Genomic DNA, 27,090 nt, shown 5'->3' with positions numbered 1-27,090 from the left:
GGTCGGAGAGAGCTGGAACCGACTACAGTAGCTTGTCGCTTCCCACCACTTCCACCATGGGAGCAACGCCAATGGACTCCTTACGCTTATCCCTACCCAACGTACCAATGGTACCCTCCTTGTGAGTTCGCAGACTGGGACCAGCAGTCCGAGGCGTCCCATATGTCCAGGCTGTCTCAACACTCTAGACCGCATCCTTCAGCATCGATCTCTGTCCCGCCTGACAGATGCGGTGTGGTGGTGGAGGAAGTCCAACCTCGGTTGTCAGTGTCGATCTGGTCGCCCATCAGAGAGTCAATGCCGGTGCTCCCAGAACATTCTCTACACAGAGAGTCTTCATCGTCGGACTCCGAGGTCGGTACCGACGATCCGGACCAGGCTTTGGAACCTTCACCAGTGTCTCATACAGCTGAGGATCTTCCCATCTCACTATCGCAGGATCTGAAGTCGTACGGGGACCTGGTGAAGAGGATGGCACTCTCCCTCTCGCTTCCAATGACACAGCCGCAACCGGTTGTAGACAATAACGTGTTCGACATCATGCAGCGGGATACATCTACAGCGGTTGCCCTGCCAGTGATGAAGGTCATCCTACAGGCAGTCTGGGAGTCCATCTCTACGGACAGGTGGGCGCTTTCCATCGTAGCGGAAGGCTACAAAATAGATTTTGCTCAGATTCTGAACCAATCTGTGGTAATTACCACTCCCCCTTCCCCACCTCTGCTGGCAGAGGTGAGCAACCGCTTACAGAAATAAGCCATAGAGAGGGTCCCGATGGAGGCCAGAACGGGAGGCTTCTACTCTCGTTACTTCTTGATTTCCAAGCGGGACGGGAGTCCAAGACCAACCATGGATCTTCGGAATCTGAACAAATTTATTTTGTACCAGAAGTTCAGAATGTCCACTCTGCAAACTATTTTGCCCCTCATCAACCAAGGGGATTGGATGACAATGCTGGACCTCAAGGATGCATACTTCTACGTCATCATCCATCCTGCATGCAGACGTTTCCTTCGGTTTGTAGTAGGTTCTCAGCACTTCCAGTTCAAGGCTCTTCTGTTCAGTCTGTCCACTGCACCTCGGGTGTTCACGAAGATGATGAGTGTTGTGGCTGCCCATCTCCGGCTTCAAGGGATAGTTGTCTTTCCATACATAGATGACTGGCTCTTTGTGGCGGAGTCGAAAGAGAGTTTGTCATCCCGCATTGCCATCACTCTTCGTCTTCTCGACACCTTAGGTCTGCAGGTCAATTTGAAGAAATCACACCTTACTCCATCAAGGACAGTTCAGTTCATAGGGGCTTTGCTGGATACGAACCTTCATCGCGCGTTTCTGCCTCAGCAGAGAGCGATGGACATTATCAACCTGGTCGAACTTCTGCAGAGTCAAAAGTGGGGCACGGCGCAGCAGCTGCAGCGGATGCTGGGGCTGATGGCGGCGACTATAAGCGTGCTGCTCTTTGTGAAGCTGAGGATGAGAGGCCTACAGCTTTGGTTTCTTCATCAGTCAGGGACTCACCTCGAAAGATGTTTGTAATTCCACCTTTGACACTTCAAACACTGCAATGGTGGAAGTAAAAGGACAACATTTGTCAGGGAGCTCCCTTCCATCTACCTGCACCAACTGTGACTATCACAACAGATGCATCTTTATGGGGTTGGGGGGCCCACATGGACGATCTGTGTGTGTGGGGGTCCTTGGCCTTTGAAATTGACTCACTGCCACATAAATTACTTGGAACTGCTGGCAGTTCACTTTGCTCTTCGGTCTTTCTGCCCCATGGTGGCGGGGAAGATTGTTGCTCTGCTAACAGACAATACCACTGCCCTGTGTTACTTCAACAGACAGGGAGGGACAGTATCTCGACGGCTTTGTGCGCTGGATCTCTGGTCTGAGTGCCTGGACCACGACTTCTTTGTGAAGGCAGCGCATCTCCTAGGGGTCCTCAGCTTGCAAGCAGACTCCCTCAGCAGGGGTGCGGTTTCCCCGCATGAGTGGGAGTTACAGTGGCGCTTTCTTCAACCCATGTTTCAGCTCTGGGGGTAACCTTAGGTGGATGTCTTTGCCACAGCCAAAAACCGGAAGTGTCCTCTGTTTTGCTCCAGAGGGGGCTCAGATCCAGAGTCGTTGGGAGACGGTTTGCTGTTCCCGTGGGAAGGTCGGTTCCTTTATCTGTTCCCACCTCTGTCACTACTGACGAGGGTGGTCAACAAGATCGCAAGAGAGAGACCATGCTGTATCCTGGTGACTCCCTGGTGGCCTCGCCAGAACTGGTTTCTGATCCTCCTCCAACTGACCAGGGGGATCTTCTACCAGTTTCCGGAGGAACCAGACCTTCTGTCAGCTCAGGACGGTCATGCACTTCATCACAATGTGCCCCACCTGAAGCTGACAGCGTGGTTCATCGACTCTGTGGGTTCTTTAGCAGAGTCCAACATGTTTTCTTGAACAGCAGGAAACTTTCTACCCGCGCTTCCTATGATAGGAAGTGGCAGAGGTTTCTGCAGTTCTTAATTGATCCCTCAGTTTCACCCCAAAGAGTGGGAATGTCGATAATTTTTGAGTTTTTGTTATCTCTGGTGGATGCTGGCCTTGTTTTTTCTTCCATCAAGGTTTATTTGGCATCAATTCCTGCGTTCCATGAACCAGTTGAGGGGCACTCTGTTTTTGCACACCCACATTCTAAGCAGTTTTTGAAGGGTTTGCTTAGGCTTCATCCTCCATCGAGATCACCCCCACAGTTGTGGGATTTGACTTTAGTGTTGGACAGGCTGACTCGACGTCCTTTTGAGCCGATGGCCACATGTTCGTTATAGCTTCTATCTTGGAAGACTGCTTTTCTGGTAGCCATCACATCAGCACGCCGTGCAGGGGAGCTCACATCTATGCATTGTGACTACCCATATCTAGTTTTTCAGGAGGCTGGAGTGTCGTTAGCTCGTGATATTTCTTTTCTCCCCAAGGTGGTTTCTCAGTTCCACCTCAACTTAGAAGTTTGGTTGCCCACTTTTCATCCTACACCTTCCTCGGATGAGGAACGTAGGTTGCATGCTCTAGATGTGAAGCATGCTTTATTGCTTTATTTAAGTCGCTCCAAGAGTTTTTGTAAGGACCAGCAGCTTTTTGTTTCTTATGCTGCTCCTAAGTTAAGCTCACTGAGACTATTAAACTGTGTTATTTGTTGGCTAAGAAGCCATTACCTGGGCCTATTCGTGGACACTCTACAAGAGCAATGGTGACGTCAGTGGCGTTCCTGAAAGGTGTTTCCCTGATGGACGTTTGCAAGGCTGCCACCTGGTCCTCTCCACATTCCTTTATGAAGCACTACGTGCTGGACGTGCATGCTCAGCAGAGGACTCGTTTAGGAGCTGTGGTGCTGCAAGCTGTTTCTTCTGGTTCACCGTCTTCCCAGCTCCAGGTATGTCTTGCTTGCTAATCTCCCATGAGTGTGAAGCACAGAGACCACGAAGAAGATAGACAGGTTGCTTACCTGTAACTGTGGATCTTCGAGTGGTCATCTGTGCATTCACACTACCTGCCCTCTTTCCCCACTGCTGACGGTCTCCCTCCAGTATGGGCTTCCAGCGGTCAGGAAGGAACTGGCAGGATCCTCACTCTGGCGCCGGCGAGCATGCGCACTGGGACGCCTGTGCATGCCCGTTGGTGCCGAGCGCGAAAAAATCCCGGGCTTTTTAGGTACCAATTCGGCGATCAGTGCAGGCGCTTTATCCCATGAGTGTGAATGCACAGATGACCACTCGAAGATCCACAGTTACAGGTAAGCAACTTGTCTTTCTTTCATTTTTCTTTATGCTTGTCATTACAGCTGTTCATATTTAACAGATGCAGAATAATAATGCACACTAGGAAGAATAACAAAGTAGTCAAATGTTTTTATGCAGACCTGATGTCTTGTATATCTAAAAATCTTTTTATTATAAAACAGGTCTCCTGATTTTCATGAAGAAATCAAGATTAAACTCCCTGCCACTTTAACTGATCACCACCACCTGCTTTTCACTTTTTATCATGTCAGTTGCCAGCAAAAACAAAACACTCCACTGGAAACTCCTGTTGGATACACGGTAAAAACACAAACCTAAAACTGTTCCTTTTAATATATAACTCAAGTTTGGTCCATATAGAGAAGAGGGGAGAAAATAATAGACCAGATTTCATTTCAATGTTAGCTTTCACCCCAGTATTTTTAGCCTTCCAAAGCACATTTTGTAATAATGCTTCACGAGGCAGAATCCTGACTCCATCAATACCACTAGGAGCTTAAGCTTAAGTGATAAGCAGTGCATTCCTAAACAAATTTGTACTCTTCTAAATCCATTGAGTTTAGAATGGTATAACTCTGGATTGTTCTTACAGCATGAAAATTCTTAGCTTTGAACTTAATTATGACTTTTGTTATGGAAGACTAAGCCTTTCTATTCACCACCAGCTGAGTAATTTTGTCACTTTCCATCTTTTGATGCTGGTTTCCCCAACCATTTTGACCTTATTTTAAAAGTCATTTTAAAATGAGAGATGTTTCTGTCTGAGCTGTCACTAAACCCATGTATCCTTGCATCTTATCTTTCAGCTTTTATCATGCTTTGCTTTGCCCTTGGCTTCTAGTTCCGACTGTTTTTTACACTGGATAAACTGGAAATGCCTTGTGTATTTAAATGTGTACATATAAGTGTTTTTGTGTTTTATGTCATATTGAAGTGGATACCAATGCTTCAGAATGGACGGTTGAAGACTGGTCAGTTTTGCCTCCCAGTTTCATTGGAGAAGCCACCGCAGGCCTATTCTGTGCTTTCTCCAGAGGTCAGTCATTCACTATACTAAGAAAATTTACTTAGTAAATGTAGATGTCAAGAACAGTCTGGTTGCATATTTTGATACTAAGCTTTAAAAGATATGATAAAGATAACATATGATATGATATAAGATATATGATATGATAACATGATTCGGAATTAATTTTAACTTTATTCATTAGAAGAATCTTTGCTGCATAGAGAAGCATGTTGTCTGCTTTGCTGCATAGTGATACACACACATAAGTTGTTTTGTTGTTTAATGTTTTGTTACCAGGTGCCCCTGCCAGGAATGAAGTGGGTAGATAATCACAAGGGAGTTTTTAATGTAGAAATAGTCGCTGTGTCAACCATTCATACACAGGTATGTATTAACAGTATTTCTTTTAAGCAGCAAAAGCTATAGCTGATATGAATAGTGAAATTTCTCATGGAGCCTATTTGTGTATTTTCTTTGAACAATTTTTATTTAGTCAGGGTTTTTTAACATATTAGTAGTCAATGCAGACTTTTAAAAAATGATATAGCTAAGCATATGTTGTTGGGCTTTTTTCTGCATACAGGACCCTTTCCTTGACAAATTCTTTGCACTTGTTCATGCTCTGGATGAACATATGTTCCCTGTGCGGATAGGTGACATGAGAATTATGGAAAACAACTTAGAAAATGAATTAAAGAGCAGCATTTCAGCATTAAGTTCATCTCAGCTGGAACCTGTGGTGCGGTTTCTCCATCTCCTGCTTGACAAACTGATACTTTTGGTTGTGAGACCTCCTATTATAGCAGGCCAAATAGGTATTTTGTTGACATTTGTTTTGTTAATTAGAGTTGGAATCATAATTTTCATGTTGCATTTTATTCAGCTGTATTTTAAATGTTATTGATTATACTTAAATTGTGGAACTGCAGGTCAAACATTTTTGTATTCACTCTTTAATTTGAGAAAGGACAGTAGAGATTTGAGGGAACAGATAAATGGAGCATGACTAGACATGTCCTAGTCAATGTTCCTTCTAAGCCATGGAGTCTTGTGAGCAAAAATTCTACTTTGTGAGTTACTGGCATGAAAGTTGTAAGCTACTGGCATTAAAGTTGTGAGTGAATGATTTGGCTACTGCATAAATTAGTTTGCTCTGGGGATATTTTACCTGAGCTAAGACAAAACTGTGTGAGCTAGAGGCCAAAAATCTGTGAGCTAGCTCACACTAACTCAGCTTAGAGGGAACACTGGTCCTAGTTCCAGCCAGATATTCAGTGTCTTTTTCTTCCAGCAAAGTATGATTGAATTAGCTAACTCTGGGAACATCTTGAAATAACCAGTGTACATCAAGCCAATTTGAGACCTTTCCACAAGTATGTCTCACATATTTGGATACAGTAACAAGGATAAAGTAGAGGTACAGTTTTGATTGTAGCTTTCAGATGTAGGATATCAAAATATTGTTTCTCACCTAATTCAGTGTTGAAGCTTATAACCTCTTGGAACATATACTGTTCAATGTCATTGAAATTCTCATTCACATGATCCCAGTCATATTATATAGATATTTTTCAAGGGACATTCATGTTAGGTTAGTTGTTTTTTTTAAATTAACAAGATCTGTTGTTCTCTTTGAAACTGGCTTAATAAATAGATCGGTGCCAAATGTTTCATTTTATTTCTTTTCAGTTAATCTGGGTCAAGCATCTTTTGAAACCATGGCGTCTATTGTAAACAGACTCCACAAAAACCTAGACGGAAATCAGGATCAGCATGGCAGAAACAATCTGCTCACTTCATATATTTACTATGTTTTTCGCCTACCAAACACCTCTCCCAATTCTCCATCACCAGGTATTTTAACTTTTAAAATGTTACTGCAGTGAGAGACTGGAACAAGAGGGCCTGATTTTAGGAATTCATTTGGAGTTTGCTAAGATTCAGTAAATGAGGTTTTTTTAGTAATATGAGGGAAATAGTAGAGTGCCACTCCTGAGAACATATTTTCAGGGTTTTTCCTTCACCACAGAGAGTGCAGCCATATTAACTTAGGGAAGGGATATGTGACTGTCAGACAACATTGAGCCTAGTACCTGCCTTTGTTGAAATTTCCAGTTTCACAAAAGTGCTGCCTTTAAAAGAAGTATCATAATTTACAGATACCAGTGAGAAGTGGTAATTAATCACAAAGATTTGCCAACAGAGAAAGATGTTGATATGACTGGTTCTCCTCAAACCCAATTTCACTAGTGTAGGTAACATTTCCTTAATTTGTATCTCACCCCTTTATCTATTGTGCACCATTGTTTTAGGCCCTGGTGGTTTGGGAGGATCAGTGCATTATGCTACTATGGCTCGTTCAGCTGTCAGACCAGCAAGCCTAAACTTGAATCGCTCAAGGAGCCTTAGTAACAGTAACCCAGATATATCTGGGACCCCAACCTCACCTGATGATGAAGTACGGTCAATCATTGGCAGTAAGGTAAGCTTGCACTTGGGTAGTAGGATGATGGTAATACTGTATTGTGTTTATTAAGCAGAACCATCTGCTTTTTTGTTTCTTACCTTTCAAAGTAATCCTGTGGCAAACTGAATTTTGTATCTCACTATTCCTTTAAAAAAAAAAAATCCTGAAACCTCACTGGAGAGCCAGTTTGGTGTAGTGGTTAAGTGTGCGGCCTCTTATCTGGGAGAACCGGGTTTGATTCCCCACTCCTCCACTTGCACCTGCTAGCATGGCCTTGGGTCAGCCATAGCCCTGGCAGAGGTTGTCCTTGAAAGGGCAGCTGCTGTGGGAGCCCTCTCCAGCCCCACCCACCTCACAGGGTGTCTGTTGTGGGGGAGGAAGGTAAAGGAGATTGTGAGCCGCTCTGAGACTCTTCGGAGTGGAGGGCGGGATATAAATCCAATATCTTCTTCTTCTTCTTCTTCACTGGGTTTCAGACTCAATTACAGATTAGACATCTGTGAATCCCAGTGTTTCCAGGATGCTACCACTTGTTATGAAGGATACTCAGATGGCATCCTTAGTTGTTAGTCTAGAATACCATGAGGACAATAGACATGGAAATTGTAGGATCTTTTCTTGAAAAATTCTGACCTTTAAGTCTTCCTTCAAGCCCAAATTATTTTATGAGTCACTTCAAAGGCATTTTATGCCTAGTTATGTAAAAAAAATTGATTGAGCAGTCATCAGCCCATTTGCATTAAAAGTCAGGGGGGAAACAGTGATGCATGTTGTTCTTATTAAATATTTAAAGCGTTGACACAGAAAGTTAGAAGTATTTAAGAATACATTTGATGGTCTTGCTAATTAAAGCTCTTTGACCTTTTGTGAAATGCCTAAGGGAGTGATGTGCATATGGAACTTACCTACAATATGATAAATTTTATGTGAACTAGTTGGCCTGGATAATTTGGTCATAAAAATGGACGGAAGCTTTCTTACTTAAACATATTCTGCTGTTTGATAAGCTGCAAGGAGTAATATTACTTCATGACAGGTATTCTGAAACTCTGGATCTTCTGATGTTAGTGATAACACTCAATTTTGCTGCAAAAAGTAATGTTCTTGCCTACCAAAATCTAATTCTTGGCTTTGCTGTATTTCTGAAGCTTGATAGAAAACCTTGGTACTTCAAAAAAATTAAAAACAAAACAAAAACTATTGGTGTTACAATCCTTACTGCACCTGGTTCAAGAAAACATAATCCTGACCCATTTGTGGGTAGGTGGATGGGTGGATGTCAGGTTTCTGATTTGCCCCCCGAACCACATGTTTGACACCCCTGCTCTAGCACTTTACACTGTCAAGGCTATAAGAGTTTTCATGGAAACCAACTAAAATGTAATTTGAGTTCAAAAGCAGTGAACTGCAGTGTAAATATAACATGATGTTATATGTCAACTCAGTTTCCACAACAAAATACCAGAAATCTGCATACATTAACCTGTACTCCAAAATCTGAACTACACTCATTCAATAGAACTCAGGTCCCATTCCCACTCCCTGATTTGGGCACGTGGGAAAAATCTATTTTAAGAGCTAATAGAAGTTGTGCCTCTTTGTAAGAGGTATAAAAAACAAACGGAAAACCTCCTGAAATTAATGTCCAGCACTGGATGTCTTTGTTCCAGGTATCTCTAAACTAAAGGGATATGTTAAGAAATGAAACAACAAGTTACCACACTACCTCCCCCCCCCAAAAAAAAACTTTACCAAATTTGGGGTGTGTGTGAATTTGGAGGTATTAACCTGTCAGTTGAGCAGGGTATTTAGATGATGTTGGAGGAATAGATGGTGATAAATAAGAAGAATTGTAGATTTATACCCCGCCCTTCTCTCTGAATCAGAGACTTAGAGCGACTTACAATCTCCTATATCGTCTCCCCCTACAACAGACACCCTGTAAGGTGGGTGGGGCTGAGAGGGCTCTCACAGCAGCTGCCCTTTCAAGGACAACTTCTGCGAAAGCTATGGCTAACCCAAGCTCATTCCAGCAGTTGTACGTGATAAATAGCTGATGATATGGTTTTTAAAAATAGGTTTAGAATTTTTTATATAGTTTGTTGTGCTTTTCCTTAGACAAATACAAGAGACTTTAGCAGCCTCCCTTTAAAGAACTGGTGAGGCAAGGCCTGTTTTACACTTGCTGTCATAGCATGTGAGCATGGCAAACAAGTGTCAGTAGCATTAAGAGTTTCTTTTTGACATCCAAATGTGGCCAATAGAAACAGCATGGTCCTCTAGCTACTCAGTGGGCTTTTAAAAGACCTGTTTTTTAAAAAAGCTTGATATAGAACACAAACCAGCCAAATAAACACAAAGTGTCTTTTACTGAAATCTATTTTATAGATTGAATTTTGCCTTTGCTAAAGTTTATTTACTGTGATTTTTTAAAACTCCTATGAGATCTTCCATATTTCTTCATAGCTTATATTCTTCTCTGCAGCTTGGGTCATTTATTCATCATTTGACAGGAAACCTTTTGTTGAACTATAAAATGAGAATAGGTACCTGTAACAGTTCAAAGGAGTGTAGGAATCAACATATTTTTAAAAAATAATCTGATATCATAGATTTTGGAAAAGATTCTGATTTATATATGTGTGTAAGAATTAGATCCCCAGTATTTGTTTGAGAGGATGCGGAGGCAGATAATGGAAGAAAAGATAGGACAAGCTGAATATCAGAGAAATGTTCTTGGTTGTTAATGAATATCTATGCACCCCATGGATTTCTTAGGTAGGCATCCTTTGAGCATGTGTATGAAGGGGGAAAACCATAGAAATAACTGTGTAAACTAAAACTCAAGGGTTTATTTAACCATACTAATTGGTGATGCATTTGTGTTGATTATACACTGGGTTTCTTTGAAAGATTTAATTTCTCTAATTGTCCTATACTATATGGCATGCAACATGTAATATTTCTTTCCTTTCCCAACTGCTTTCTATTATACGCCCAGGGCTTAGATCGCTCCAATTCTTGGGTAAATACTGGTGCTCCAAAAGCTGCCCCATGGGGATCCAACCCCAGTCCAAGTGCAGAGACTACACAGGTGGTGTCTACATTAGAGCTTCTTTCTTTCTTTTTCTTGCCTTGGCTGATACGACATCTTTCCCAACAAAGTTCACACCATGGTCTGCTTGGCTTGCTTTTATCTGTTTTTTAAGAACTTGTGACATACCCATCCACCCCTGATCCTCTGTACTGCATGAAAAACCACCAAACACCAACATTATTTTTCCCTATCATGTTTCAGTTGCTTCTGGATTTGTGAAATTTTTGGGCTTTCTGTTCTTTTTATTTATTTGTAATCATTATTTACAATGGTTTGATATATTAGACAAAGCATATTGCTTATGGGAACATATACTACAAATCCTTACATAATCTATGTTTTTATATTGATCATACCACTTACCGTTTTTATCACTTTCATTATGTATTTTATTCATCATTCAGCAGGCCTCCTTTTGTCATGTGAAATACATTAAAAGTCAACCATTTGTCTACATTAGTTCCAGCTAAATGAAGTTTGGGTGCTGGAAAAAAGAAACGTTTTTGTTGCAAAGTATGAAATAAGTAACTCACCACATTAACCATAGTTGCTTGCTTCTTAACACTGCATGGTTATTTATTAGTTAGATTTTTGTACCACCAACTCAGTGGCTGAGATCAGTTGAACATGTCTCCCAGCTTTTTTCAAAGAAAACAACAATAAACCTTCCTGAAATCTTTTCTCCTGTACATGCCTGGCTGAAAAGAACATTACTCTATATTAAATCTATTGTCACAAATCAAATTTACTTTTACAGTTCTGTGGAGTGTGTTCTTGTGAATTTTACATTTTGGGTAATAGCTACACAGCTGGGAGGAATGGCTCTAAAACCTTAAAAGAGACTCTTTTCTTAACTCTTGTATGATAACAGACTATAATGATGCTGTATGGAAGTTTCATGCTTTGCAACATTAAATATATTTATGGAAAAATATTATACCTGACATTTTTTTAAAAGACCACATAGCTTTGCAGATCTTCTTAATAAACAGTTCCAGAGTTGGGTATTTGTTGCCATTTTGTTTCAATGAGATCTGCATATGACCTGTAGCTTCTGACATTTCTGTTGTGGGCCTGTACTTTGTTGATGTTTGTCTTCCCAGAGCTGCAGATGTCATCCATGACAAATTTTAATGTGCTGTCATCATGCATTCATTTTCACTCTGTAGGCTGCAGATCGAAGTTGTAATCGTATGTCCTCGCACACAGAGACGTCAAGTTTCTTACAAACTTTAACAGGACGGTTGCCAACTAAAAAGGTAGATCTTAGTGAAGACAGTTCAATATTTTGTGCTGGGGCAGGGAAGTTTAGTCATTATAAAACATTAAGCCATCACACAATGTGTCCTGTATTTGTGTCCTGATTTTGAGAGTGCTGAGTCAACTAGAGCTGTGGTTGCTCAGTTCTTTTATATACCAGGGCTGCAAACTCTTATAAAATATCCTGGGCATGATCTAGAAGTGTGCAGAAGAAACAGGGAGTTAAAGTTCCATTATTATATCTGTAGAAGCCACTTTATCCCAGAGGAATATGTGGTACTGATGAAGCAAAATGGCAGGACTCAGCCAAGAATAGTTTTCTCTCCCTCCTGTTTGGCCATTCAATACAAAGATTTAGTGGATAACAAGCAGAAGATAAGCTCATGGGAAAGTGAGCTCTGCAGCAGCTTCCACTTAAAGTTTTACGGCTATTATTCATGAGTTCTCAATTTGGTTTGAACAAGAAACAGACATTTTACTTCCATCCATACTCTTGTTTTCCAAAGGTACGGTAAGAAATAGTAGGATGGACAAAGAAAGAATTGCTTCCTAAAGGCATCCAGCAGAATCACTCTCTTGCACAGGGCTTGTTCTGTAAGAGAGGAAAAATGGAATTGAATTCTTTGTACTCCAGGTTGCTTTCTAGATCTAGTTTTTAAAATTTCAGTAGCTCTTTGCTACCACATCAAAAGCCACAGATTGTTCTTTAAACTCCTCAGAGGGCCAGTTCTTAATATCATCTTCTTTCTGTATTTTGCCTGTTTTTCAGCTAGAAATTAACTCCCAATGTGACTTACAGCAATAAGTATAATTAAAACCAGTATAGTTAAACCAGTATGATTCAAAGTTAATTAAAGATGTTATGGGAGTTGAGAGTCTTAGTAAAGTCTTGGTTGAAGGATCATGAGGTGATGCTTGGATGCTGCCTCTTCCTCAGCCTTTCTTTTTATTTCACAGATGGGGTTGTAGCTGGGTGATTTTGTTTAATGGTTTCTGTTTCCCTTTACTTAAATCTTACATTCCTCTGGTGATGTTAGAATGACAGAGATTGTGAGAACAGGTTGTTGGAAGTGACAGCTCCTCCTGGGAACTACCCATGTTGTCAGCCACAGCCTCTCCATGTAAATTCCCTTATTCAGTGTGGGAGCCATGAGGGAGGAGCAACTACATTGTCCTTGTGAAAACTGGCTCAGGCATCAGAGCTTGACAATGACCGCTGAAGGAAAACTGTCAGCAGAGAGCTACATGAAGACAATTTGATTTGTCTGTAAAAATATAGTTGCTACCTTTCTTACTACAATCATAATAAAAACAAAACTACTACAATAAAATACTTGTTTAAAATAACATAAAACCTGTGAGAGCATAAAGTAAAACCAAAACTGGAAAAGGGACATAGTAAATATTCAGAGCAAGGGTGTGACAAGAGGTTGGGGATTCAACTACCAAAAGATCAGACAAACAGGGCCAGACTTCTCCTCGTGCCTAAAAGGTGGCAGAGGATGTCAGGCAAATGTCTCTTGGGTGGATGTTCTTTAAACAAGATGTGAGCACAGAAAAAAGTAGATGCTAGCCTCACTGGAAGGAAGGGGAATCTAGAGAAGGGGTTGTTTGCAATGGTCTCAACTGTAGGGCAGGTTTACACAGGAAAAGAAAGTCCTTTAAGTAACCTGCTATGGGCTACACTTTTCTGTATTGTATCTACTTTGTTATTAAATCCCTTTCAAAAATCCACCCCTATGGTTTTCTGTTAGCTTTCCATTTTACCCTTTAGTACAGGCCCGGCTCGCCCACTAGGCAAACTAGGCAGTTGCCTAGGGTGCCGGGAGTGTGGGGGCACCGAATTGGGCTCCCCCCTCTCGGTGCCTTAAGCAAGCACTTAGTTTGCCTGCCTCCTCTGCCCACCGCCACCATGGTCACTGCGGAACCCTCCTTTCCCTTCCCATCACCCCCCCAGGTGCAGTGCCCGCCCACCCCTTCCCTTTACACACCCCCAGCATGCCGCCCGTGCTTCCTCCTCCACCTACCACTACTGCCACTCACTCCTCCCTTCCCTTCGCACCCCCCCAACGCGCTGCCCGCCCACTGCCTATGCCTCCTTCGCTGGCTCACTGCTACCGCCGCCACCCACCCCTCCTTTCCCTTCCCTTCCTTCCCATGGCCCCCCCCCCTGCCCCACGGTCACAGCATGGCACCTGGGCCCTGCCAACTATGGCATGGCTTGAGGTGTGGTTGTGCGAGGGGGAGGCGAAGGGAAGGGAAAGGAGGGGTGGGCAGTGGCAGCGTGCCGATGGAGGAGCCGTAGGCGGCAGGGGGGTGGCCAGGGCGGCGGGGTGGTGATGGTGGGAAGCATCTGCCTAGGGTGCCATGTGCTCTTGGGCCGGCACTGCTTTAGTACAACCCAAAAAAAGTTGAAATAAATTTGATAGCTACACATTTGGAGTGGAGGGAAAGTGGGATTGTGGAATATTGCTCACACACGCTACACCACTAATGTCTGACATTGCTGCTTAAGTATTTCATCAAAGACATCGCCATTGCTGCTGTGTTCACATGTATTGTTTTGCTTATCATCATCCTTCACATTGATATGGGTGTTTCTGTGGATTTATGTTTTGGCAAATAATTAATATGGATTTGAATCTGGCTAGCTCTTCCATGAAGAACTGGCTTTACAGTGGGTTGTCTGCAGTGGGAGTGTACGTGAAGCAGCTCTTCAGCAGGCCTGGTTCTTCTTCGAACTTATGGTAAGAGAATGGGAAAACACTGAATCGGTAGAAGCATTTTGTTTTTCTTCATGTAAACATTTTATGTGTTCAAGGTTGTGGAGGTTGTACAGAAGAACAGTCATGTGGGTCAGTGGGCTGGAGTAAGGAGAATTGGCGGCATAAAATGGATCCCTTTCCTCCGGGGGACTTTCCTTACAGATGGAGAAATGATTTTACTCCCCTTTTCCTTCCTCACTCCTGCACCGCAAGAAACAAACCTGGGAATGATCTTTGGGGTGGGATACGTCAGAAGAAAAGGGAATAACTCAGGAAAACTCGCGTTCTATTAAAGATGAACTAGAATAGCAAGGAGACACAGTTTTCTGGAACATTTCCCACGGTCCCTTTTGATGGATGCTAAGAGGTGGAGACACAAAAAGGTGCATAGGTTTTCCCATAATCATTGGTTGCAGTGTTGTTGGCTTCACTGGTCAGCATTTCAATACAGTGCAACCAATCAAGAAATGAGTTCCTTAATGCCATGATGATACTGTGTTTACTGTGTGATTTGACTGGAAATCTGGAATGATCCAGTAAAGCTGAAAGACCCATCAAAAAGAGAAAAATAGCTTAAAAGAAATGGTAGATTATGCTGTGAATAGGTGCCAAAAAACATAAAAGCTCCCCCCCCTCAAAAAAAAGTCCAAAGGTGAACATTCATTGTATCCTTAGTATGGATGATTCTGTAGCTATTGTTATAACTGTGAACTCTGGATGCTGGAAGAGTATCAAATCATATGGCTGACCTTTTTCTTGCCAGTGACTGAAACTGGTAATATATGTTCCCTCCAGGTGAAAAGTATGGTGCATCATTTGTATTTTGCTGACAAACTCGATGCGCCAAGGAAGAATCGTTTTCCAGAGCGCTTCATGGATGACATAGCTGCTCTGGTCAGCACAATTGCCAGTGATATAGTCTCTCGGTTTCAGAAGGTAATGGAAGCAATTCAGCTGTATGCTTGTCAAAATTTAATCCCTGATCCTGAAAGATGCTTGCAAACACAGGACAAGTTGTTCGATCAGGGTCTTAGTATGAAACTGCAGTGCTACTCTGCGTTGCAGCACTCCTTTATTTTGCTTTCATTTGTTTTCCAATGCAGGATACAGAAATGATTGAAAGACTCAACACTAGTTTAGCATTCTTTCTCAATGATCTATTGTCTGTCATGGATAGAGGATTTGTCTTCATCCTTATTAAGGCCTACTACAAGCAGGTACAGTGTACACATAAAAAGGACATCTATGTGGATGAGCCATTTGAGACAGAGGCAGGTGACTGGGAGGAATGGGAGGACGAGAAGAGGGAACATTAATCCTTGTAGCAAAAAGTTGTTAGAGTGGCTGGCAAAGAGAGTGGTGTAGGCCTGCCTTTTAACATAGAAGGTGCTTTATTTGAGTCTGGTTCCATTCTTTGTTTTGGGGAGGAGCCCAAGGTCATTGCTGCTAAAAAGAAGTTACCAGTTGCTGACAACAAACAAATGGAAATAGTTATCACTTTGTGTGAACCTCCAAAGGCTGTTGTGGGGGAGGGGAGTTTTCTAGTAAGAAAATAAGTCTAGAATTGTGTGGAAAAACTTTGACTTATTTGTTAACTCACTTAGGAAATAGTGGATTTATTGCTCATTTGTATGACCTGTAAATGTAGTGCACATGGCTTTAGCCTGCCTGATTCTGCGGCTTACAAAAATAAGGATTTGCTTAATTTGCATGACTGTATCTCATTGTTGCCTGCCACTATTAACTTCGCTTGTTCCAAATACACAAGGTGTCATCCAAGCTTTATTCCTTACCGAACCCAAGCACTCTTGTGTCCTTGAGGCTAGACTTCCTTCGGATTGTCTGTAGTCACGAACACTACGTTACCCTGAATTTACCCTGCAGTCTGCTGACACCCCCTGCATCCCCTTCACCTTCAGTATCTTCAGCAACATCTCAGGTGGGCAGCAAACTAAAGGGTACCTGAAATAATTGTTGCTTGGCTTATGGGGATAAAAATCCAGTGGACATTGACATCTCATGTAGAATCAGGTTCTTTTCATAGCACTGCTCTGTTCTGAATATAAGTTTCCATGGATACTTTATATGGTAATTACAATGCAAACACTTCTGTCCTGGAACCCCCATCAGTCTGGCTTTCGCCCAGGTCATGGGGTGGAGACAGTACGGGCCGCCCTGGTGGATGATCTCCAGCAACGTCTGGACCGAGGCAGCTAAGCGATACTGATGTTGTTGGACCTGTCGGCTGTGTTCGGCACAGTCGACCATCAGTTGCTGATTCACTGCCTTGCCATGACTCTCCTCTTTTCTCCACGGTCGGGGGCAAAGGGTGTTGATCGGGGGCAGACATCCCAGAGACACCCACTTAACTGTGGTGTGCCTCAGGGGGCGGTGCTTTCCCCGATGCTGTTTAACATCTATATGCACCCCCTTGCCCAGATTGCCAAGAGGTATGGGTTGGGTTGCCATCAGTATGCTGATGACACCCAGCTCTATCTACTGATGGACGGCTGATCTACCTGTACCCCAGAAAATCTGGACTTGGTGCTGAAGGCCGTGGCAGGGTGGCTTAAGCTGAGTCAACTGAAGCTGAATCCGACAAAGACAGAGACCCTTTGCTTGAGCCGCAGTGGCCTGGGAAGGGGAATCCCCCTACCAGCTTTTGATGGTGCGCCACTTGTAGTGGCGCCCAAGGTCAGAAGCTTGGGAGTGCTACTGGAACCTTCATTGACAATGGAGGCCCAGATAGCAGCCACTGCCAAATCCGCCTTTTTCCACCTTAGGCGGGCAAGGCAGTTGGTCCCTTTCCTTGACTGTGGCGACCTGGCAACTGTGATCCACGCTATGGTCACCTCGAGATTGGACTGCTGTAATGCCCTCTACATGGGGCTGCCCTTGTCTCAAATCTGGAGACTGCAGCTGGTGCAGAATGCGGCGGCTAGGCTGTTATTGGGGCTCCCCATGCGGGAGCACATACAGCCTGGGCTGCAGGAACTGCACTGACTGCCAATAGTGTACTGGATTCGCTACAAGGTGCTGGTTATTACCTTTAAAGCCCTATATGGCCGAGGACCTGTCTATATTAGGAACCGTCTCTTCCCATATGTTCCCCAGAGGGTACTCAGATCAGGGCCATGGGAGTCAAGACTGACGATCACTCAGGAGAGAGCCTTCTCTATAGCGGCCCCCTATTGGTGGAACAAACTGCCAGAAGAAACAAGAGCCTTGCAGGACCTCGTTCAGTTCCGCAAGGCTTGCAAGATAGCTTTATTTCAACTTGCTTTTAATGGATAGTCACATATGAGGGTACTCAAGAAGATTGAAATTACTGGAATGTATTATTATTATTAGCACCAAACTGTTTTTAAAATGTTTTAATTGTTTTATTGTAAGATTTTAATTAGTTAATGTTTAACCTGCAAATGCTTTTACTGTTGTGAGCCACCCTGAGCCGGCTTCGGTGGGGAGGGCAGGATATAAATCCAATAAAATAAATAAATAAACTCATTTCCAAAAGAGTTTTAAGTTATATAATTGCTGGAGGAGAGGAGCACAGACAAGCACCTTTTCACATACAGCACCAGTATTCTTACTAAAGATCGTCAGCCGTGAGTACTGGAAGAGAATCAGTGTGAGCAGAACTCCTTACATGTCTGCAGTCAGAGATTAGATGTTTTGAGAGAGCATATGTGATCCCTGAAAAAGATCCACTGGGACCTGTCCTAAGGGTACATGTATTGGATGATCCTAATTAATATTCCATAGTAATTTAGTGATGGATTTATTCCTGAAAAGTTACCAGGTTCCCTGCGGGTTACATGGTGCATCCTCTTGTGATAATCACAAAGCATCATATGGTCTCAATTAGCTTTCTATGATTTTTTTTGTCCTTTGGGAAATACTGTGTTTATATGCCATAATAGCTGCTTTGGGAGGACTGTCTTTTTTCACGTACATAGTGTAATAATTCCAGAAGGACAGCTGTGTTAATCTGTTGCAGCAAAAACTGAAAAAGGACTGTTGTTAGTAGCATAAAATATCTAGTTAAATCCATTTAAAGAATAGGAAGAAAACTTTGTGAGGATACAGTTCTTCCTTTAGAGGTATAGTATCTGCCCTGTAAAATTCAATGCAGGAAATTTTAGCTTCTGTTAATCCAGATAGGCAAAGATAGTACTGTTGTAACAACATTTGTGGAGTCTTTATGGGGACCTGCAGCCTTTTTAAAAAATAAAGTGTTGTGTACTTATAGTTACTTCTACAGCCAATTTGTTAAAACTACCGATGCAAAAAACTTAATGCTTGTACGCTACTGAGGGTGTCTGTCTCTGTTGGCTGTAAATGTAAGGACAATGTTTACCTCTGTAACAGAGTTCTGGATTCTCAACGAATGTTCAAGATCAGAAGATTGCAAATATGTTTGAGCTGTCTGTGCCTTTCCGCCAGCAGCACTACTTGGCAGGCCTCGTGCTTACTGAGCTTGCTGTCATTTTAGATCCTGATGCTGAAGGGTGAGTTTTTCAATGGTTTCTAGCAGGGTGTAAAATAATTCAAAGTGGATCTAATGTCTCACAAGCAGAATTCCTCCTGAGATAGGACTGCAATGAAATGTTTCATTTAGAAGAGAAAGAAAGGAAACATGTTCTTTCCCAAGCCCCAGTCTTTGTTGATCTTGGCAGAACTTTGCAGCTGTTTAATTTGTGCCCTCAGATCTCACTATCGGGGTAATTGGATGATCACAGGCTATACCTTTTTCAGTATGAACTATTCCATAGTTTATGACATATATCCACCAAAGGCTAGGGAAGGCAAAAAAAGAAGAAGAAGAAATGGGACCAGACTGAAAGAAAGGAAGAGCTGGGAAGAGGGCACAAGAAATGAAACGTAGCTGTAGAAGAAGCAAGAGGGAAAAGCAGAAGCGTAGATGGAGGGCTATCTGTGTCTGAACTTTGACGACAGCTTAGAGAGTATTCACACCTTTTTACTGGGGTTTTGTCCCCTTTCTCCATACAAGATAATGGAAAGAGATTTGCTCATTGATTTCAGTGGTGTCAAGGGAAGCATCTGCAAACAGGGAACTGTTACTGGGGGAGTTATATCTGTTAGCACTGCATATTTTTTGGTCATAGATGAATGCCTGTTTTAGTGATGCAGGGCTGATATGAGCAGTTTTGGGTATGGAGAAATCCTGTTTTAAGAGATTTGGCCAAGGTACCTAAGGTTAACCCCAACCCTACTGGTCATTTGTCACTTTATTGAAAGTTAACTGAGTAATACAATGAATATATTCTTATAATGAACAAGAGATTAAACAATGAATGACACAGAAAAATACATATTTAAAAAATCAGTTTAAAGGGACAAACCAGAGGGATGTATGCCTGCGTGTGTATGTTTTCAAAGCCTTATTTGCTCTAAAACCATTAACTCATCTTTCTATCCCCACTGTTTTCTCACAGTTTGTTTGGATTGCACAAGAAAGTCATCAATATGGTACATAATTTGCTATCCAGCCATGACTCCGACCCACGGTACTCTGACCCACAGGTAAAGGCCAGGGTAGCTACACTGTACCTGCCTCTGATTGGAGTGATCATGGAGAGTGTTCCCCAACTGTATGATTTCACAGGTATTTGGTATGCTTTTTTGTTCTTTAAGAGCGTAGTCTGACTTGTCTGCCCTAGTAGTCTAATGATCTGAGAGAACAACATATAGTTTGAATTCTGCACCTAAGCACACCTATCCTTTAAGCTGCTCAGATAAGAGACTTTTGGGAGCTATCTGTGGCTCCCAAGTCTCTTGGAAAGAGAATTAGTCTCTTGGAAAGAGAATTAGATAAATCAGAGCTGAGTTTATTTCACCTACAGCAGCTACACTGAAAGTATCTGATAATTGGTAAGTGGGTACCCTCAGTACCTGTATTTGCATGGCAACAAAAATATAGTCTGCATTTACTTAGAACAGTGCTATATTTAGACTGAACTGATAGTCCGAATTCCTTATGGTGCACATATTTGAATGATCCTGTTTGAGCATTTATTTGTGCAAACTTAAGTGTATGATTTTTAAATAGCATCATGAAGACCAGAATCTGACTAATTTATTTTATGTGCACACAGGTGGATAATGTAGGAGAAAGCCATGCCTGTAAATTGAAGGATTTCCATTTTTGGTATTGGATGACCTATTTCTAGTTAGCAGCAGCTACAGAAGGAGTACTGGGAAGAGCTGTTCTAAGCGGAAGAGCTCATGCTTTGCATGCTGAAGATCCCAATCCTTAATCTCAGGGATGGGAAAGATCTTTCATGGTGCTGACGGATCCTGAGCTGCATTATAAATGGTCTCACTTAATAAAAGACAACCTTATGTATTTCATTAAGTCTGCACTGGACTTGTGCAGTTTCTATGAGTAGAATGTGTAACTGTAGAAATGCATGTGTAAACATGCATTTAACTATTGCTTGAGAAGCTAGGAACCACTTTTCAACGCTACGTATATTTAGACTGATCTTCAAAATTGCTCAGTACATATTAGTTCAGTGATAGTTTAGGTCTGAAATCATGATTCCACAATTAGAGTTAATGGCACCAGTCATTAGGCACCATGCAGTGATCTAGGTACTGCTATATTGATAGTTATAACATGTCCCAGTATTGCTGAGCAGTGACCTTAGTCTTGAGAAAGGAAGGGACAGCACATTTTAATAAACATGGCTGCATACTGAATCCCTTTGTTACTTGATGCAATCAACAGGGAAGGAGTTTATGTGACTGCCTCTGTTAAATGAAACTGGATTATAGGAAATGGTCTGTTGTGACAGTATGTTACTAGGATTGGTGTATCTCTCTACAGAAAGTCACAATCAGCGTGGAAGGCCAAGCTGCACAGCAGTGGAAGAATATGACAGTGAGAGTGGAAGCATGATAAGCCAAACTGTTGCTATGGCTATTGCAGGAACTTCAGTCCCACAGCTTGCCCGGCCCAGCAGTTTTCTCCTTACTTCATCGGTGAGGCCATCTGTAAATGGACAAATACACATGCCTTGAAGTGATTCTTTCAGGGCAGCAAGAGTAGGTGGCAGTCTTGATCATGAACAGATGCCACTATTCTTTCCTGCAAGCTTCTTGGAAGGCAGAGGGTAGGTGGTAGGAGGTAACAAATAGATTGTGCAGGAACAAGATTATTATCTCTGTTCCTAGGAGACAGGGCTGTAATAATACACTCTTTGACTGCTTGTCAAGATTTAAAGTTCTCTTCCCATTAAGAAAAGAGAAGAAAATGCCTGTGCATTTAAATTACAGTTTCTGAAGGCTGGTATCTGGTCTCTCTGACCAGCTGAAATCCCAGCGGAAACTTAAAAATAGCTTTGTTTGATGCAGCCAGTCTTCCACAACCAAATGGAAAGTGTGGCCTTGGTATTAATCAGGTTTTCCTATATGTTTAGACCAGCAGGCAGCATTCAACGTTTTCAGCCGAATCAAGTCGAAACCTTTTGATCTGTCTCTTGTGGGTCCTGAAGAATGCAGATGAAAGTATTCTGCAGAAATGGTTCACAGATCTGTCTGTGCTGCAGCTCAACCGCTTGCTGGATTTGCTTTATCTCTGTATTTCCTGCTTTGAATACAAGGTAAAGTAATACCAATATAGTTACAATAAGGGAATTTTCAGTGTGATGAAGTTATTCAGAAACATATGTCACATACTTAATTGAAAATGGGATTTCTTATCATGGACTTATAATTTGCCCATTCTTTATAGTTTCATGAAACTAAATTTCCCACAAGCCATTTCTGTTTCTCAGTTACCAGAGGCCAAGCCCCTGGGAGGTGGCATAGGGTAATGTTTAAGAGAATAAGCTACAATGTGGGGAGTTCCCTATTCTTTGTAAAGAACTCACTAGGGGGCCTTAGGTAAGCCACTCTTTCTCAGCCTTACCCTTGCATCGCAATAGAGAGAGAATATTAGTGCCCTACCTTGCAGTGCTATTGTAAGGATTACAACAGAGTTCATGTGAAGCTGAAAAATGTTATATAAATCTGATGATTATGGCAATAATGATCACCATCATCTCACCTGGTCTTGCAAATACCAGCTGCCAACTGATGTTGCCTGTTCTGGTTGCCTATTGTATGTTTTATCAGAGAAGATACAGTGTGGGGAAGGGAAGACAGCAGATCTAAGATACATTAGTACTGTAGTATGAAGCCGATTGAACTGCCTTGGCTTTATCAAAAGAGATGTAGGATGTTCTCTGTTTGTGTTGTAGCTTCCCAGACTCTTGACAGAAGCATAGTTCTCAGGTTAAAGAGTTTTACATTTGTAGGATTTATGTCTCTTCTTCCTTCTCATCACTTTAATTTACACAGAAAGCATAGAGCAGGGGTGTCAAACATGCAGCCCAGGGGCCGAATCAGGCCCCTGGAAGGCTCCTATCAGGCCCTGAGCAGCTGGCTGTCATCTGCTTTCTTCTCCCTCTCTCTTGCTTTCTTCTGCATCACAGCATGCTTTGCAAGGCTTACTTAATTGCACAGGAGCTACAGAGCAAAGCCTCTATTTTCTCCATTGGCTGAGGCTTATCCCCTGGGGAGGAAGTCGGGGGAGGGAGAGCTTGTTTTTCCAGTCTCTCTCACACAACAGAGCTACTGAGCCAAGCCCCTCTTCTTTCTATTAGCTGAGGCTCCTCCCCCTTCTGGGAAAGGAAATAAAAAGCCAGAGCTTCCTTTGCCCAGTTCCCTGAATCCCATGGAAGAAATACAAAAAAAGCACCTTTAAAACCAATGAGTGCATAAGTTTAGGCATGTTTTAAGTTTTTTTTTTTAAAAAAAATATTTAATTGTGTTTGTCTGTGTCCTTATAAAGTTTATATCTCTGCTACTTAATCTTAAACAGGTACACACATGTCCCAACCCAACCCAACATGGCCCAACCCAACAAGGTCTCATTTTTGTCAGATCTGGCCCTCATAACAAATGAGTTTGACACCCTTGGCATAGATTGTGCTAATATTATACTATTTTCCTTATACTTTATTTGCTTCTATCCAGAAAACTGGAGAAAGCTGATTCTCTCCTTCCCACTTCTTGGTAGATAAAAAAGATTTATTCTGATAAAAAGATTATTTTGTATTTCCTCCCATAACCTTCTTTGCTCTTTGTGGACGCTCGGGTATTTAGACAGATATTTCAATATCATATTCCTTTTTTTTTCTTTTTGGGGCTGAAATGCTCAGGGTAAGAAAGTGTTTGAAAGAATGAACAGTCTGACCTTTAAGAAGTCAAAAGATATGAGAGCGAAGCTTGAAGAAGCTATTCTAGGGAGTATTGGAGCAAGGCAAGAAATGGTACGGCGAAGCAGAGGGCAGCTGGGTAAGTTGACCATTGTGCTGAAGCATAGTTGCTTGATAGTGACAATGATTTGTAGCTGAGGGGCAAGGGAGGGAAGGTGATAGTATAACATCGCACTAATTTGGCAAAAAAAAATGTCAACAGTCCTTATTAAGTACAATTGCAGGAGCATTGACATAGCATAGGGCAGGATCCATAACTGGCAATAACACAACCTATCTCCCTAGCCCACCTGCTGAGGGAGCAGACAAGTCTAGGAGTCCCACATGGGCATCCTGCACCACTGTTGGTTCCTTTGCCACCTGAGGGTTGGAGGGATGCGCCAGAGCTTAAGCAGTGCATAACATGGACAACTCTACTCTCCTAACTCCTTATGGAGGTCCCAGACCACAAGAGGCAGGGCCTTCAGCTCAGTCTCCCCAATTTGGATCTGCATGAAACCCTATACTGCCCATAAAGGCTGTGACAAAGCATGCAACATAACAACCCACATATCAGAATATCCACAAACTACTAAACCAAGGGAATGGTTTGGAAATTGTGGAGCAAACCACAGCCTGTCAAACAAAGGAGGGGTGGGCCAGAGTAAACCACTCTGGCTTTCAGGCCCTCCTGCAGTGTCCACCCTCCTTCAAGAGCCCAAGCATCTGACTAGCTGCCAGACTGCAATTTAGCTGATTCTGCAGCCCCCTGCCTCGGAGGATCTGAATGGGAAAACCTTCCGCACCTCTTGCTCCCCAGCCCCACAAGAGCAAAGGTGACTCTAGGTAAGTGCAGGACTGTTGCTTCATGCTAATCAGGGAATGTTGCTGTGTGTGGAAAGACATTTGGAGAAAGTAATATTGAAAGCTTCTCCCCCCCCCCCTTCCCCTCTGTTTGACAGAAAGAAGTCCTTCTGGGAGTGCGTTTGGTAGTCAAGAAAACCTGAGATGGAGAAAGGATATGACTCACTGGCGACAGAACACAGAAAAACTGGACAAGTACATTCTACTTCATCCATGATGTTAATAGTGGAATCACTCTGTGGCAAATTGAAAGTTCACAAATAATGCCAAACCATGGTTTGGAGTGACATGACTTATCCTGACAGTGCTATCCTAAGCAGAGTTATACCCTCCTAAGTCTGCTGAAGTCAATGAACATAACTCTGCTTAAGTTTGCACTGCCAGGCTTGTATGTTCTGCTTTTCCCTTGTCCTTGCATGCGCATGCTCCAATTTAGCTAGTAACTTGATATTTTGCACAAATCATAGTTGACTTTATGCTTTGTGCTGCCCTTCCAGTTGAGCTTTCTGCTCCAGGTTTAAGGGCAAGCACAAACCATGGTTTGCCAGTTTAGATGTAATGTCAGTCTACGATTTGGTCTAAGCAGAAGGAACAAATGGAATTGAAGCACACAAGTTTTTGTTCCTGTCAAAGCTTAGTATACACAGATTCCAACCTGAACCAGACAAGGACTAATCTCAGACGAAACTGAGTTTGAAAGTTATCTGTCTCTCACGCACTTGTCAAGCTAAGTAAGTGAAAACTGTCTGTGTTCTAGTAAGACTGCTCTAGCATGCTTTTAAATTACAGCTAAGATATGTTACTTTCTTCAGTAGAGCATTCTGGGTTGCTCAAAGCTTGCTCTCTTCTCCTGCCCTAATCCATCACTTTGATTATTTTTCCACATGTGCTGTGTTTTTAGAAGCCACAAACCAACCAGGTACTGTAGTGTTGGTATGCTGCTCTTTCTGTTTTGTTTTGTTTCTGGCATTTGGATTTCTGCATACTCCGTCAACACAGCTCCAGCTTGTGATGCTTGGCAGCAGCTTTGTATGTGTGTGTATGATTGAAATAGTCTCTTTGCTTTATAGCGCCTGCCAATACTGGAAATGGGGGATATGTTAATTAGCCATAGGAATTGTGGTTTTAGCTTTGCTTGGCATGCTTTATGTCTTCTAAAAAACAATTGAGTGTGCAGTTTGTGGCAAGCTGAGATGCCTTGCAGATATTCTTTGCAAAATGGCATATCTGGAATGCAAGGGTACATTATCCTCTTTCAGGATGACCCCTGCTGTTTTGTAGTATATAGCATGTCTGCAATACAGTGTGACTTTGGCAATCACTTTATTCTCTGGTGATCTGGTAATACCATTGATTGGCTCTCCAGGGTCTCCAACAGTAGTCTCACATTGCCCACTACTTGATCTTTCTAGCTGGAGATGCCAGGGGTTGATCCTGGGACCTTCTGCATGCAAAGCAGACGCTCTTCCACTGAGAGAATAGCTTCCTTCTCTATATGGCTTCTCTGAAGAATTCTATTTTTAAAGCATATTATAGTCTACAATTTTGTCCTTTTCTTCCTTCAAGATACTCAGAAAAGCCTACATTTTCCTCTCTTCCATTTTATCTCCACAACAATCCTGTATAGTAGTTTTGACTGAAAGAGGGTGATAGGCCAAAGGTCACAGAAAGTTTTATGACCAAGTGGGAATTTGAACCTAGTTCTCCCTGGTCCTAATCCAGGCTCTAACCATATTCTCTACTAGCTGTCTCAAAGGGAGAGAGTAGAATTTAGTGGCCCTTTGTTCTCCCTTTTGAAGCCTTTCCAACACCTTCAAGCTCAAACAATTACAGCCTTCTGTAAATTTGAAGTGTGTCTGAAACAGTCACAAACACGTGGGCAGTCTCTTAAATGACATGTTGGATCCTGAAGAGGGTAAATTTTGGGATCCCCTGCCAGCTTTTTTTTTATCTGGCTGGAGGTTCTGTTAGCAAGAGAAGTTCCATCATTTTCCTAAAGAGGTTGTTCCCAGGCCTATGGCTGAACTCTCTGGAGAAGTGGTTCCAGAAACCTCCCCTGCACTGTCTCAGGCTCTCCACATGGGTTCATCCTGTGGATGGACCCTTTGACCAGGCCTGTTCCATCCATTTCTTTCATTGCCTTACAAGCCCCTCATTCAGTTAGGACACCTATAAGCATGTTTCTTTCTGGTGTCTGTAATAAGATGTAATGGACATGGGAAAGAAAGAGAGAAGCAGGAAGCCAAACTTGTTGAGAGTCTCAGGGATATAGAAAACTGTCCTTGTCAGCTTCTGCTGATGTTGTCAATTGAGAAGCGTTGGCTAAGATGGAATGTTATAAAGACACATAAAAGCATTAATGGCTTGTAAAGTTAATTAAATACTTTGCGCAAAATTAGAGTGTGCTCAGTGAAATTAATAATATATATTTTACTTGCAGTGCAGCCTTGATCTGAGGCAAATTTATATAAAGTGCAGATATCAAATGGCTCAAGGAAATCTTGTTCCCAAGTACATAGAACATCCCAGACCACAATGCACCAGCCTAGGAAAGAAACTGGTTGAGATGCTGCGTTC

The 27,090-nt window shown here is 42.3% G+C and overlaps 1 protein-coding gene across 8 annotated transcripts in view; it reads left to right on the top strand.

Moving 5' to 3' along the window:
- DOCK7 (dedicator of cytokinesis 7) overlaps positions 1-27,090 on the top strand; it is a 256,466-nt gene that overhangs the window by 162,285 nt on the left and 67,091 nt on the right. For 4 of the 8 annotated variants that reach the window (XM_060231922.1, XM_060231926.1, XM_060231925.1 and 1 more), the window contains exons 17-34: positions 3,947-4,085; positions 4,720-4,821; positions 5,092-5,178; positions 5,378-5,609; positions 6,484-6,648; positions 7,107-7,276; positions 10,263-10,355; positions 11,528-11,617; positions 14,270-14,365; positions 15,179-15,319; positions 15,487-15,600; positions 16,152-16,322; positions 18,755-18,894; positions 19,843-20,012; positions 21,237-21,391; positions 21,829-22,011; positions 23,614-23,749; positions 24,612-24,708. In XM_060231922.1, coding sequence (XP_060087905.1) covers positions 3,947-4,085; positions 4,720-4,821; positions 5,092-5,178; positions 5,378-5,609; positions 6,484-6,648; positions 7,107-7,276; positions 10,263-10,355; positions 11,528-11,617; positions 14,270-14,365; positions 15,179-15,319; positions 15,487-15,600; positions 16,152-16,322; positions 18,755-18,894; positions 19,843-20,012; positions 21,237-21,391; positions 21,829-22,011; positions 23,614-23,749; positions 24,612-24,708 — 2,481 coding nt within the window. The remainder of the gene's footprint in view (positions 1-3,946; positions 4,086-4,719; positions 4,822-5,091; positions 5,179-5,377; positions 5,610-6,483; positions 6,649-7,106; positions 7,277-10,262; positions 10,356-11,527; positions 11,618-14,269; positions 14,366-15,178; positions 15,320-15,486; positions 15,601-16,151; positions 16,323-18,754; positions 18,895-19,842; positions 20,013-21,236; positions 21,392-21,828; positions 22,012-23,613; positions 23,750-24,611; positions 24,709-27,090) is intronic. The other 4 variants (XM_060231930.1, XM_060231929.1, XM_060231928.1 and 1 more) reach the window with 2 other exon arrangements.

The sequence above is a fragment of the Heteronotia binoei genome, chromosome 2 (genome assembly GCF_032191835.1).
Source record: "Heteronotia binoei isolate CCM8104 ecotype False Entrance Well chromosome 2, APGP_CSIRO_Hbin_v1, whole genome shotgun sequence".
Classification (NCBI taxonomy): Eukaryota; Metazoa; Chordata; class Lepidosauria; order Squamata; family Gekkonidae; genus Heteronotia; species Heteronotia binoei.
The sequence above is the reverse complement of the archived record's forward strand: the minus strand, read 5'-3'. Positions and strand labels throughout refer to the sequence as shown.